The sequence below is a fragment of the Erpetoichthys calabaricus genome, chromosome 6 (assembly GCF_900747795.2).
Source record: "Erpetoichthys calabaricus chromosome 6, fErpCal1.3, whole genome shotgun sequence".
NCBI lineage: Eukaryota > Metazoa > Chordata > Cladistia > Polypteriformes > Polypteridae > Erpetoichthys > Erpetoichthys calabaricus.
In genome coordinates this window covers 31,589,485-31,605,565 of record NC_041399.2, presented here as the reverse complement: position 1 = coordinate 31,605,565, position 16,081 = coordinate 31,589,485, and the positions used below count along the sequence as shown (strand labels likewise).

Here is a 16,081-nt window from a genome sequence, read left to right as displayed (position 1 = left end):
ATGTGTTATTAACTGTGTATCAGCTGGTAACAAGAATTGTGAGGAACCTTGCTAATTCTTTAAAAAGGGAAATAGAATTGAATAATTAGTAATTAATATTCCTAGTATGTGCTGCAAATAAATTCAGACTCTTTCACAATTTTCAAATGTTGCTGGACTGCAAATGACACTTTAACATGTCTTGTTCTAATTAACACATGCTCAAGAAAATAAATTGTAAAGGCAAAATTAGTTATCTGTCTGCAGATATCCTTTAATAAACTGGAACCCCAGCCAAGGTGCTCTCTTTCAGGAGTTTACAAGGTTTCAGTAAATGTACAGTATATCTATAAGTACTCCAAATTCCTCTCACAGTTCAAAGAGCTGTAAATTAAGATTAACTTTAAAACAGCCCTTTTGTGCATGAGTGAGGGTGTAAGAATGACAATGCATACAATGGACTGAGTTCAAGACCAGTTTCTGCCTTTTGCTCAGTGCTACTAAGACTGGCAATGGCAACCAACACCATGCACTGGATAAAGCAGCTTTGAAAAGTTTATCTTCATATACAATATATAAAACTACAAAATGCTTTTCTGTCTGTAAGTATTGGTAATCTATAAATTCTCTGGTAAATGCAAGAGAGCAAACTGACCTAGATCAATTGAACATACTGCTGCTTACTACTTAAGCTTGCAGTGTGGCACAATGATTAAGCCTCTGCCTCCATCTCTCTATATGACTTCATCATGTAACTTTACATACCCAAGCAACAATTCTAAACAAAAATAAAATATGTAAGCAGTTGTTGTATTTATATGTAAACATAAATAACCTTGTGGTGATGTATGTTATAGAAATATCTTCTTGTTTCTGTTGCTCACTCACCAAACTAATGGTTATATAATAAAGAGAGAGATGTCCACTGCATCTGGAAATCACAAAGTGAATTTCTAATATTATGAGTTAAACGTTTCAAAACAGCTTTCATTAAAGCCTACAAGAGACTCTATAAGATATTCTAATCTTGTATTATACATTTAATACTAAAAGAGATAAACATTTAGTATAGCACAAGGCTAAGTGCTGCTTATCAGAAACGGAATAACATTTTTTCCCAAGAGCCAAATGCCCTTCTCACCTGCTGATATTTTTCACAATAACCCATCATCTAATTCATTTGAATCAAAATAATGAATCGAGTTGGGGCCAAAGCTTAACTTAAGTGTCATGTGTTCTAAATTAGAGTACTGTATCTTTAACCTGTGCACTATTTAACGTTAACTATATTGATACTTTTTATTTAAAACATGAAAAATACATAGATTCTCTGCATCTAAAATTTTTTTCGTTTTCACAGGATCAGCTACTTTAGTTTGCTTTCAAAGTTTTTCTCCCAAACATGTCACCTAAAAACTTTTCAGTACCTATAATTAACCAATAACCATAAAAGACAGCTGAACTTCCAGAAAACTGGCTTAAAAAGTTCTAAATTGATTAAAACGGTGCAATAAATATTCCAGAGGATTGTGGATTCATGTGCTTCCTTGCTATAGAAAAAAATCTGAAAATAACATGATAATCCTTAGAAAATCGTGACATGTGCAAGGTCTAAACAACAATGTGGAAATGCTTTAATTGGGGCGTCTGTTCTTATTGGGCCTGCTCAGTTGGTCAACTGCTGGTCAATAAGATGTTTTGTTATCTCGCAAAAAAACACTGACTGTACCAGTGGGTTTTTTTCTTTCCAGTTTTGTGTGTGCCTAGAATAAACCTGCACTTTTAATTATATGTATGTGTGTGACAATAGAAAGACGTCACTTTAAAATAGCATTAATTTCATCCACAAGTTTGATAAAAATATAACAGACTTGTCTCTAGGGCATTAGGTGTTTCACTTATGCTCTCTATCACTTTTGGGTCTTAACAACAAACCAAGGATGTCAGAAGAGTCCACCATCTGACACTGCCTACATAAAGATGTGATTTTAGCAACAAAAATACTATGGGTCAATATTTCGTTATTATATCCTGATGAATAAAATGTGTGCAATAAAAACCCACAAAGTTATTACTTCTGTAAATCACATAGGCTTCTAGCATTTTATATTACTAATATGATTTGGATTGGGCGATTCATTTCTGATTTATCGTGTACACTCACTTCTGTACACGAAACAGACGTTACTCTGAAAGTGGTCAAATTATGTTCGGGGTGCCTAAAATATGCAAGGCTATTTCAACCTCAAACTCAAAATTTTAATTCTGTAACAGTGCCTTTCCCTTTGTATATGGTTTTTGTAAGGAAAGTAAAAAGACATTGTTTTTCACACATATTTATTGGTTTGCAAAAAGGTGTACTAAACTCTTAATTTTTGTGTTACACCCATTCCTGAGTCATGCTACATACAGAGGAAGCCATAGACAACAGCCTCATCTATCCCCTCTTTCATATGCACTTTCCAAGAATAATTTATATAGAATAATGGCAAATCATTTTAGCTTGTGTGTTTAGGGTTCAGCTCATGTCCAACCACAAGATTTGCCTTTGACCAAATCAGACTGTCTACATATATCCTAAAGGACAAATTGGATCAAAAATGTCAATTACATCAGTTTCAACTCTTAAACCAAGACCAAAATGTAAACATTGGTGGGTCACACTGTGATATCTGTAAATTGTTATGTAATGTCAAAGGAAGCTTTCTTCCGCGAGACATTAAAAAAAGGCATTTAAAGAAAAGGGAAACACAAATTTGAATATTGTAATGTAGATGAGTCACACAGTTGGGAGTTTCTGCAAATAGTGAATGTCTTCTGTTACTTTCGTTTGTATTTACGATGGAAACCTCCCATGTCTTTTGTATGATTATTTAATTCCCCTGGTGGTTTCATAACAATATTTCTTTCTCATATTGTTATACTATTGAAAATACATTATTCTCCATGCACCCTTTAATGTGCTATATTACAGTAGGAAATGAAAAACATGCATATATAAAATTATGCAAAAATGATCACAGTTCAGCAGAACTAAAAATTTCAAAGGCGCAGAACACTAGGTACTTTAGCCTGCTTTTTTCCCAAAATTTTCAAAACTTGGTAAAAATTCTTTTGAAACTCTTAAAATCTGCAATGGTGAAAATACCTTAGCGCTAATAAAGAAACAATTAAAGTCCAGTGACCTTCTCTGTCTCTAAACATGCAGGTTTTAAAATTGCTTCAAAGATAAAATTGGTAAGCAAATGTATTATCACAAAAAAATCTCTAAACAAAATTCAAGAATAACATGAAAACATAAATTTCCCCAAAGTGAATATCAAACTATTTCTCATTTGTTTTTCTCTCGCGTAAAGTTGTGGATAGGAACAGTAAGTTAAGCAACAGTGAAAGGTCTTAAAACACACACAAAGACATAAACTAACAATACATGATAAGCAGATTATCTAGGACTGTATTACATGATAATAGGATTTATTACACTTAAGAGGGATGATCATTCAGTCTTCACTTCTCCTAAGCTACTTCAGATAAAACTGCACAGCTGTATCTGAAATGAAATCTACTTAATCACACTTAGTGAATAATCTTCCACCATTTTATCTTTGTTTTTAATTATTAATAATATGAAAAAATGTTTGAACATACCTGGAGGCAGCTATTTCCACTTTTGTTCTTGCAATAGCTGCAGCTCTCTGGGCTCCCTCAACAGCTCTATCCACTTTTTCTTTAGTTTTTGTGTTTTTAAGGGGTATTAGTTGCTTCCTAATTCCTCGCACTAAAACATTATTTTTATATTTTCCTTCTTCCTTTGTACCATCCGGAAATATTGTGCATCCATATCCATGCCTTTTGTTGTTCAACCATTCTCCCTCGTACTTCATTCCATTGGAGCGCTCACTGACACCAAACCCACTACGTTTGTCATTCTTCCACTCTCCCATATATGATTCAGTTGTTGTGGCATCAACATGGTCTTCCATAGGATAATACTCATCTGGTAAATCTCCATCCCCAAAGCTAATTGTGGAGTTGGCATCACTGGAGCTAATGCGGCTCATAGTGGCGTCACTCCGAGCAGAGCTTCGTTTACTTGATATGGATGTTCTAGATTCCGATTTGCGGAGCTTGAGATTACCAAGGAGAGACCCTCTTCTAAACAGGCCCTTTTTCTTACCAGTCATGACTTCACTGTCACTGTGAAAATTAAGGACAAAACCTCCTCTAGTTCCAGCCGGACTGTCTGTTGTGATGTCATGCAGAACAGTGCCATTACTTTGCTCACTGCGAAGTGATGCTAAGGAGGTGCGAAGCGGAGAACGAATTACAGTCGCCATTCCATAAGGCACACTCTGTCGCACTCCATAACCATGTCTCATTCCTCCCATCCACTGGCCCTGGTACGTACCTTACGGAAAAACAAACATGAATTAGAAATACAAAAATAATACATAAAATAAAAGAAAAAAACACAAGTTAAAATTAATTTTAAATGTTAAGAAGCTTCTAGGTAAACTTTTTTGTGGCAGGTGGGAGGAATTTGGTACAAATTTGTTAAAGTACATTATAGAGAAATTTCATCATTTTATGAAAACCAGGACGTTTTGCTCCTAGTTTATAAACCCATGAACTGTAGGCTAGTCCTTTTACTAGCAGGAGATTTTTATGAAAGCTAATCAGAGCTGAGAATCTTTCTTCTTAAACCTATAGATCAGGAAAGTCAGATTACGGTGTGACTTGCTTTTCTCACCTTTATGTAACATCTTTCTTGGTGGACACCATCCTGTAGTACTCTCAAATTTTATTATTTACCTCAAAACCACAGCTAGGCTTTATTTATGATTTACTGTACATGAGTCACACCCTGAGGACTTATTTCCAGCTATGGCCCTGTTGTTTTTAATCTGATTCTTATGTCATTACCTTTGTAGCCCAATGGGCTTTGTCAAAATCTGTTCATTTTAAATAGCCCTTATCATATTCAGACATAAAAAACAATTCAATAGTGTTTCTATTAAATAATACATTTTCTGTACTAGGGTGCAACAATATTTTAATCTGTATAAGTTTATATTCCACTTAACAACTTTGGATTTAGAGGATGCTGACTTCAAAAAAAAAATCTACATTTCCCTGTAATTGACAGTAGCTGGTGGTTGCGTGTACTCTTGACTACATCTTTATAGTGCACTATTTTTAATTTGTGGGTAACAATACTAGTAACAAACACATTTCAAACAAAGCTTTCAGTTTAGTTTAGTGTGTTTGCAATACAAAGCAGTACACGCGATGTTGCTCAGAAGTACAAGATTACTGATTGAAGTACAATGCACCACATAGTCATGTGACCTGTTCAGCTTGCAGTACTACCATAGGAAAGGGCAGTGGCACTGGCATTAATTCACACTGGCACAAGGACTGTAATTGATTAGTATTTGTGATTTTACATTTATTAGCTACAGTACATTCAGAAAAGTGCAGCTTTAAAACCAATGAGAAATCTTAAAAAAGGCATACATTTACCAAGATCAGACAATGTTTAAATAAAATTAAATGCATATTTTATAATCTGACAGACTGAAACGTCTAATTTTCCAACTGCTCATCTTTACAAAGCAGCCTGGTACAAAATAAAATGTACAGAGAGAATAAAGATGAGATAAAAATCAATACATTTGTTTCATGTGATATTTTTCGTATTGATACTACATGAGGACAAGCAGTGACATTTTTTTCATTTCTGCATCATCTAACATTATGGGAATTTATACAACACACGTAATGCTTGCAGGATAACATCTGTTAGCATGAACAAAGAAAAAACTTGAATAATACATGAACATAACAACATGCATTCCAATATGTGGCATACCTCAGCCGTTAGCAAATCTACTACTTTTTTTTCATTGCAACAAGAGTTTCAATAGATAATCAGTAATACATTTGTCATTTGTTCAAAAATAAGTTTCAGTCTGAAAAGCGTGTACAAATACATTACACCAGTATCTAACAAAACCATCTTAATTTTTAATTATACTGTGATAACGGATTTTAACTATACCGCCCACTTCCATTATGATCTACATTTTTTTCTTTAATTTTTCCTGGACCTAATTCTTCATTATTTCTATGTTATTTTCTTCTCTATGAGGGTTCTGAAACATGCTGATTTTAATTCTATCATTTACATTCTTGTAGAAAATGTATGTAAGGACGAAATATTTTCACATCCTTTGCAATGCTATGTTTGTTTATGTTCAGGAAGAAGTCAAAGATATTCTCAAAAAAAAACAAAGAGGGGATGTTACGACTTCTCCACAATAAGCAATATTCAATGTTTAGACACTAGGTCTAATAATCAGTCCACCACTAGTGTTATCCATGAAAAAGAGCCATTCATCCCACTTTCCACAAGATATTCATGAGACCCTAAAAAGTGTACGGGATACTTAAAATAATGTTGAATGTTTATCAATTTACAGTCTCACATTTATCCAGCAGACAGAGCCAGATCTGCTTATCTAATCACCCTGTTTGATGATAAACCCTTGGAATGGGCCTCTATCATGTATGATAGTAATCACTTCTGTTACTTTTCAATTGATTAATTTGTGAAAAAAAAATCAGAAAGATCTTTGATGTTCCATTCTGCTCTGAGATATCAGTAAACACATTACTAGAATTTACACATGGCAATAAAACAATTAGTAAATATTGTGAGGGATTGCCGGCAGTATATCCCGGCCAACACTCCCAAGCCGCCAGGTGGAGCCATCCCTGCAACATGGAGGGGCCCTGAATTCCAGCAGGGCATCATGGAACTTAAGAGTCTTTCGTCACAGCCCTGCTGGATAACATGGGGGCCGCCAGGGGACGCTGCAGGGAGGCCCAGGGACGTGTATTTTCCTTATAACCCAGAAGTACTTCCCAGTCACGAGGACGGAAGAAATAAAGTACTTCCGGGTTGAAGAAAAGGAGTTTTTATCTGATCTGGAAGTGCTGAGGAATCAGGTGGACTAGGGGATTAGAAGCACTTCCGGGTCAGGGAATACAAAAGGACTCTGGGAGATCCCAGCTATGCGCCGAGTTAGGAGGAAGGGTGACTGAGCTGCTGGGAGTGGAGGATTGTGTTTATTGAGTATTGTATTGATTGTTTATTGGAGAATTGTGGAGTGGAGAGTGCTTTGTGCACTTTATTATTATAATAAATTCATCATTTGGACTTTTATCTGGTGTCTGACGTCTGGTCTGAGGGTTCAAGGGGACGATAGAGCCCCCTATCTGTCACAATATATACTTACATTCTGTATGTTAGCTGCTGAGATTGGTTGGCAAGAAACTATGTTACTTTTTTGTTTAAAACGGATTTAGCCTATGAGATTAAGGACGAATTGGCCAGCCATGATGCAGGAGATGATAGATGACATGACTGATTTGGTACAAAAGACTGATAAAATACTGACAGAACACATGCTACAGTGCAGAATAGTGGGGGGATTCTTGTGCAGTAGCCAGCTGCAGTAGACAAAAGAGAAACTAAAGTGTCTAATCTTTTAATCGATGGAAAACCGTTTGGTATTTATTTGTTAGAATTTAGTATGCCTCCAAAGAATTCACATATACAAAAAGTTCATCAGGAAACACTTTTTTGTCATTCATTCACCCATTCCACAATTAATTAATCAGGTGCTAGAAGGGAATGTGGAAAAACCTAAAACCCTGTATCAATTTTTTGAAGATTTTCCCTCCCACTGCCACCTTCTTCCAATGATAAGTCTCTCCAATGCTAACCCTACTACATCAACAACTCCCACCACATCAACTGGAATGGCCAGTGACAAATCCACTTATGACCATCAGTGTGGACTCTCCATAACTGAACAACAAGCAAGATGACAACTGAGGAAGCTACACACATGAACAGCTGTAGGTCCAGATGGAATCAGACATCAAGTTTTAAAGCGTGTGCTGACCAACCTTGTGGTGTCCTCTGTCACCGGTTCATTCTGTTCCTAAGGCTTCAGAAAGTGCCTCTGCTGTGGAAAACATCCTGCATTGTTCCTGTTCCAATGATGGCAGGTGCCTCTTCACATAATGACTACAGACCAGTGGCATGTACATCTCATATCATGAAGACCTTTGACAGACTTGTCTATGGACTACATGAGTCCTCTTGTGGAAGACCACCTGGACCCACTGCAGTTTGCCTAGCGGACAAAAACTGGAATGGAGGATGCAATTATCTATCTGCTCCACAAGGCTTATTCTCACCTGGACAAAGCTGGCAGAACTATGAGGAGTCTGCATTTTGATTTCTCTAGCACACTTAGTACCATCCAGTCATCCTTGTTAAGGGGTAAACACAGAGATATGCTGGTGGATGAACCTATGGAGTCCTGGGAAATGGAGTGTCTGTCAGGCAGACCGCAGTTTGTAAGACTCAAGGACTAATATAGATATAAACAACCCTTGAGCACCACAAGGGCCAGTATTGTCTCCTTTTTTATTCACTCTGTACACCTTGGACTATAAATATAACACCAATTCATGTCACTTGTAGAAATTAGATGATTCTGCACTTATGGTGTATATTGTTAAAGGGGATGAGACAGATTACAGGTGTTAGGTGGAGAACTTTCCTTCTTGGTGCAAAGGGAATTGTCTACATTAAAAGGGCAAGCTCAGTTATAGGACACACTATGGACTCCCTGGAGGTCATAGCAAAGGAGAGAATTAGAACAAAACTGAGTTCCATTATGAACACTGCTGTACATCCTCTCTCTGACACACTAACACTGTGGACTTCCAGCTCCTTTATACCAACAACAATATGCCTGCATAATGCTTCACTACGACTGTGACTGCCAAGTCAGAACTTTTTTAAACGTTCTGGGGCAGAGTGGTGGCTCTGAGGCTAGGGATCTGCTCTGTCAATTGGAAGGTTGCTGGTCTGAAATGCTAGAAGTGACTCTACTCCATTGAGCCCTTGAGTAAGGTCCAGTCAGTCATTGTCCAACCCGCTATATACTAACATAGGGTCACGGGGATTTGTTGGAGCCAATCCCAGCCAGCACAGGGCTCAAGGCAGGAACACCAAAATGTGTGTGTATATTTATTTATTTATCAACCTATTTATGTATTTATTTATTTAAAGAGCTTCTGTAAAAAGCCAATTTTCTCCCTGGGGTCAACTAAAGTTCTATCTATCTATCTATCTATCTATCTATCTATCTATCTATCTATCTATCTATCTATCTATCTATCTATCTATCTATCTATCTATCTATCTATCTATCTATCTATCTATCTATCTATCTAATATTAGGTATGCATTGACTTCAACAATATAAGCCAGTAATAAACTGGCAACACAAAGAGATCATCCAGCGGAGTCCCTACCATAGGATTTACTTCATGAGTAATGTTTCACCACTATAATATACTATTAGTATGCTATACCATTAGTATGTACAATTCCAAGATCTCTTTAATGAAAATGATCCTTAGAACTACCACCATGCAGTAAATATGATAGTTATATAGAGCTCTAGCCTGATGCTCCTTTTAGCAAAGGAAAAATGTATACCTATTGAAATTACGAGGATGTAATCTCTTTTTTAGTCATTTCAACCCTAAATCAGAGTATGGTGCTTTCAGTTCAATCCAAATCTCATCAGAATAATGCTTTGACTTTGAAATAGGAAAGACAATGTGAAATGCTTCTTCAGATAATAAAAAATCTCCATACTTTTTCCTAATAAAAAAGTCATTTTTTTAATTATTTAATTTATCAATTGCATAATCCAAATTAGGGTCCTGGGTAGCTTAGCCCTATGATGGCAATGCCAAAAACAAAGCAGGAAAAGAATCCTGTACATGGCACCACTCCATCATTGACAATTTATGTTACCTAAAGGTTTTTAAATCTCATAAGATATACAATGAATTTTAACAGAGGAACAGAGATTATTCTAAAAACCACTGTAATAAAATTTGACTAAACAGCCTTAAGATATGTGTACCTCATGCTTTTATAATACCAGGTTGAAAAAATGACTTGAACTTGTCTAAACATAAAGATTACATCTCTCTAAAAATGTAATTTATTTTGTGTCAATTAAATTCTAATCAAGTATTACTTGGATTCCAAAAATGTATTCAAATATGACCAGGTTACCAATTGATGCTCAATCTTGCACAAAGCAGACCAATTACTTTATTTATATATATATATATCATTTAAAAAGCATAAGCCAACTGCCCAGCTCAAATGTCAGTCTAATTTTACAACAACCAAACTGCAACTATGGAGCAGAAGTTCACACAAGTGTTCCCCAAACGTCTTATTACTTGATAATCTAAGTATAGTTCAGCTAAAGGCGGCATGCCTGGCCATATCTATGCCAACGACTAGTTAACACACACAAATCTTCATCAATGCCCACCCTTTCATTAACAGTATACCTCTTACTTACTTACCTGTCAAGAGTATATTGTATATTGATCATTTAATAATTTTATATTATCACATCTGGAAATCTACCATTTTCTCTTTACTTGCATATTTTCTGTTTTTGTACTCACATTCATTCTCAAGCCCAGTTAATCCAATTCAGAGTCAAGAGGGGCCAAAGTGCAGCCCAGGAACACCGAAAAAAAAAGGCAGAAAACAAACCTTAGACAACTCGATCACAGACCACATGGCACACCCACTGCAACAATTTATTAAGTAATCAATCCACCTATTATGTATATCTTTGTGGATGGGAAAGGCACTATATAAATAAAATGTATTATTAATATTATTATTATTATTATGAGTTAAACCTTTGTATGTGGAAAAAAACCCAAGTCAACTCGGCCAGAATGTTTAAAATTCATAAAGAACATAACCAAGCATGGCTTTCCAACCCAGGATCCTGGATCCGTGAGGCAGCTTCTTTCATATTTACTTTATTTTCACAAGACTTTTATTTACACAGAATACTAACTGACTCTCCTGTGCTGCCTATCAAGACCTGCCGTCTGTGCTTTTTCTGATTTTGCATCTGGACACATTATTTGCGTTTGTCTGTAAATGAGTATGTTATTAAATTGTGCTTTGTTACCTTGTTGCCTCCAATTGGGTGCTTTGAAAAATACCAAGAGTAGGTGTGTTCTGAAAGGCACTATATAATTTAAGCCTGGATTGAAATATCTGAATTGGCTTGTCTGTTGGTAATAGCGACTAGACCCCAGTATGTTCACTTATGGATTATGATTGTTGCATGATGTTAGGGTAATCTAAGGCACACATCCCCAAATACTGATTTAAAATGTAATTTTGGGAGCTTTTTGATAACCACAGTTAGTGGCGGTATGCCCGAAAGGATACTATATTAAAATAAATATTAACATATGCATAATGACTGACATGGATTTTTTTCTAGACATCCTGATGATTGAAACCCAGCACTGGAATGTATGGATTGTGATTGATCCACTACATGTTGCTTAAGGTCATCTGTCCACTGTAAATGTCTATATAGTGAATTTTCTCCAGTGAGTTGTATTGCTGTAAATCTCCTAAGAAAAGAAAGCAGAAAATCTTACAAAGCTCACATTCACTTACTTTTGAATTTTTTTTCACCTATGTGAAAAGTGAGGAACTCTGTGTGTCCATCTTAGTCACTGACTAGTGAATATTCTATCAAGTCTTCAGTTCAAAAGGAATGATTACAGTTAACACTGAACTCTTTCCACCTGCTGTCAAAGTTAGAATATGTGATATTTAAACTTCGCCTGGGTTCAGATTTTTGAGGTGGCATGTATTTGTATAACAGAACAAAAACTAACATATATTCTGATACATCACCACTTTCATGAATATACTGAGGCAAAGTAAGAATTTTATGAGATGTAAGGTTCAATATATGCAATATCTAATATTTATATGTAAGTATTCAAAATGCATAAGATTCAGTATTGCTGGTAAAGGGCTACTCTGTGTCACTAGCTTTTAACTTTACTTACACAGTCTGCATTACACTTCCCACTTTCTGTCGCTACCAATATAATACAACACAAGTACTTTGTGCTTCACTGAATAATAAAACGGTGCACAACTTACTATATTGTACAAAACTGTTAACTGTTGTGCTCAGTAGTTTATAAGAGGTCAGTTATCACTCAGTGAACTTAGTGTTTCACTTTCAAATTATTCTTCTCTTCCATTATTAACCCTTCTTTTCCAATTCAGGTTGCATAGGTTGAAGCTTATCAGAGCAGCACTGGGCACAAACCAAGAACAAACCATGAACAGGGTGCCAGTCCACTGCATGGCCCACAGAGTGCACGTATACTGTTATACATTAGTTATTGTGTTACTGTTTCCTCAGTAGCAGAGTACCAGGAAACCAGAGCCTGAACTAATTCATAGCAAGCCAATTAGACCAAGACACATGCCCACTGTGATAATAAATGGGTGGGCAGAGTTTTATAATAAGCCGACTGCCATATTCTTTTTAAAACATGAGTTACTACCACTACAAATACTGTACTGTATAGTGTTCCTTGAATGACATGATCAAGTTGACTAAATTGTACAAGTATTAGAACACTTACTTTTGTTTCAGTAAAATATACCTTAACTTTGAACTAAACCATGAGAAACACACAGTCCATTTATAAATAAAGCAATGTCTTTGTACTCAGCACAGAAACACTGCTATATTGCATTTTTGTTCTTCTAAATAAACAACTGCATAAGCTTTTATATATGCTGTCAAGCATAAGGGGGGAGGTTAACAGGCTTTTGTTGTATAAGTTACAGTGGAAAGAACAGAGGAGCAACACAATTGCTAACTTCTTTTCCATTTCTGCCTGTGGAATTAAGGAGGACGTTCCAGAAAAATCATGACATCACTTCCACCCTGCCTCCAGAAGACCGGCCTCTCCCAGCTCTGCCAGTACTTAAGATAACCCATCACCAGAACTTGGGGTTCATTCATACACCAGCTGCTCAGGAGGTGGGATCGTCCTGCAAAGAAGTGATTTTGCAAAGGGCTATACTGCATACAATTTTGATCTGCCTATCAGGCACACTTGGAACATTTTTCATTTTTGTTTTGTTTCTCTGTTTCTTCAGAAATTAAATGGGGCATACTGCTGGGATCCCAACTCCTAACCTTTCCCTAGATGTCTATTTCACAATATATTAATTCTCAAATCCACTTAATCACACTCACACTCACATAGGACCGGTATACGTCTCCAATTAACCTAACATATATGCATACATCTTTGGCAAAGGAGGGCAAAAACCAGACCACAAGGAGAAAAATTGAAACAACATGGAAACTCTATACTCTCCATGATCAGGCATGGGGTTTAAGATCATGACCCTGGATCCATTTGGCAACAATACTAACAACTGTGCCACCATGCTCCCCTTATGCTTTAATTGTTTACTTCAATCTCTTCAGAGATTCTGTCTAATTTACTGATGGGTAATAAATGTTTTCTTCCTTTTTTCAAATCTTTTACAACTTCACATTAGACAAAACAATGGTAAAAATCCTTAATGAGATCAAATTGAGTTCTTCCAGGGATTAGTAATTAGGCTCAGTCTACCTTTCTATTTCATAAGAAAATATTATTTTCTGTCTTCTTAAGGCATGCGTGGACTACAGTTTGCATTTAATTGAACCTTTACTGCTGATGCTGATTTAAGTGTGCAATAAGTGATAGTTTTATGAACCTCCAGCTATTGTAATAACTATTTTAAATAACATTTGGTCTTCATTGAATGCTGCTGAAGGCCTGTGGTTAAGGTCCAGCAAAATACCAGTGGCAAATTCATTTTTTTTTCCATGAGTGTGGGTATTTCTGCATGTTGGTGTGCTGAGGTATCTGCCCAGGGAAGGTCAATTCCTTGCACCTGCTGCCACTAGAAAAGGTCCCCTTCCTTGACCCTAAAAGGGATTAAGTAGCTTTGAAAATCTGATAGACTTGTAATGTTCTAATGCTCTAACCTACTGCAGTGCCAGAAATTATTTACAACCACTATGATATTTTTAATAATTATTACTTGATGAAGTATGCTAGGACATAATAGGTTCTTTTTAGATTACAGAATCATATGCTACTCTTTTTAAAACACCATATGTCATTTATTTTTTCCATGTAACTTTCAGCTTCCACCGCGTGAGCGATAGAAATAGGCTGCAATTTCAAAACCAGATGTCATATTTTAATTACAAAACTTCAGTAAATAATTTTAATTGTTAACGCGTCAATAATGAATAAAACCTTGGAGTCGTGCAATGTTAAAAGTCACACAAAACGAAAAGAAAGCCAGGAAGCGATGGATAAATTCAACGATGACGTGTTTTAGCCATTTGCCTAATTTTATTCTATATCTAAACTGGTAGTTGGATTGAATCCAAATATAATAAATGATCGATTTTGTTAAGGCCGAAATATTACGCTACGTTTAATCGGTATTAAGCAGCATGGTCAAAACAGGAAAAATAGCTAAAAAAAAATCACTTGTTACGACATTTATTCAAGTTTAGATTTTACAAACGAGAAAACTCAGTATATCCAGCTCATTTAGCCACTAAAGCCAGTCCAAAAATAAGTCCACATCATTCCAGCGACTACAAACACGCAGTTCGCTCCTAAGTTCAACAGCAGCTTGCTACACGTGTGACTCAACACTTGTTTATTCGAGGCTTTTAAATCTCTGCAAACGTGCTCCAAACCTAGGCTATAAAGTAAACGTGCGTAGAAGATGACACCTGTCGTTTTAATTTAGATTTGATTTCTTTTTCAACCCAACCCGAAAAAAAAACAACACGCTCTATCATATGTCAACAGAAGCTTTGCTAAGTGCTGAACAGCCAGCTGCAAGTGACCCGCGATCGTGGAGATCGGCATCTCTCTTTGGACCTGTAACTATTCCTGCCAATGACCTCTCAGTAGGAGTATGCTGACCTGCTCGGTTTCAGGATGGCACACTTATTTAAAATATATGTCTAGATGATGGTGCTGCGCCATCTGTCCGCTGATCGTCGCCCCGTAGTTAAAGGGATCCGTGTGACTTCTGCATTTGGCTCCGCGTGGTGTGTTCGCGGACTCCGCGCACCTTTTCTTGGTGTCTGACTGTGAACTGAATCGGAGAGTGAAAGGACTACGATTCAACTTTAGCAAAAAATACATTAAAAGAATCCGTCTCTTCGTTGAAATGATACACCGTTTCTATTGAATATTCATATTTTGCACTACTGTTAATTATCAATATTGTTGCCAAACCCAGTTTTCTAAGCTGACGCCACTGTTTAAATACCTCCGTCTCCGTAGGTTTCCACGCCGTAGCCGTCCTGCAGCCCGTTGCTCCAGGTACCCTCGTATCTGGCTGGGGTGTTAAGGCTCTGCCGGACCCCGTAGCGACCCTTGAATCCATGGCTCCACTCTCCTCGGTACATCCACTTGCCTTTCGTCTCCACGCCTAGTCCGTGTCTCTTGCCCTGTGCCCAGTAGCCTTGGTACATATTGCCGCTCGGCCAGGTGTACACCCCGACCACCTCGAAGCCGTGCGACCAGGAGCCCGAGTACTCGCCTTGGCCTTTGGGTCCAGTGCAGATGCCGTGCCCGTGGGCTTTCCCATCCTCCCAGCCGCCGCAGTAGGTGCCGCCATCGTCGAAGTCGAACCGTCCACCCGTCATTCAGCTTCGGAGACAGGGGCGCGATGCGCGCAGCAGAATCTGGGGGCTCGGCTACAGGGCAGAGTGCCGAGGAGCAGGAGCGCTCACTGTCAACTAAGAGACGTGCTGCAGCTGCTGCCTCTGCTCCTCCCGGGTGTTTAAATGACTCCCCCTGTCAGCGAACGCACAGAGACACAGAGTGAACGAGCGAGAGTGTGTGAGTGAGTGAGAGAGAGAGAGAGAGAGAGAGAGAGGGAGGGAGGGATTGGAGGGAGACGAGAAGCAGCCAGCTGAGGGACTCTTTGCCAGCTCTGAACGCCAGTGGCGTGCGGCACCACCCCCGGCAAAGTGTGCTCGGCGACCACCGATAGATACACACACAAACACACATACAGTCACAAGTGTATGCGCGAGCC

General features: G+C 37.5%; 1 protein-coding gene across 1 annotated transcript in view; it reads right to left on the bottom strand.

Annotated features, from left to right (window-relative positions):
- The window catches only part of LOC114653250 (junctophilin-1-like), a 165,463-nt gene extending 149,586 nt beyond the window's left edge, over positions 1-15,877 (bottom strand). Inside the window, exons 1-2 of the mRNA XM_028803451.2 lie at positions 15,308-15,877; positions 3,628-4,387 (exon numbers count right to left, since the gene is read on the bottom strand). Coding sequence (XP_028659284.1) covers positions 3,628-4,387; positions 15,308-15,686 — 1,139 coding nt within the window. The 5' untranslated portion in view covers positions 15,687-15,877. The remainder of the gene's footprint in view (positions 1-3,627; positions 4,388-15,307) is intronic.
- Positions 15,878-16,081: the final 204 nt, after the last annotated feature.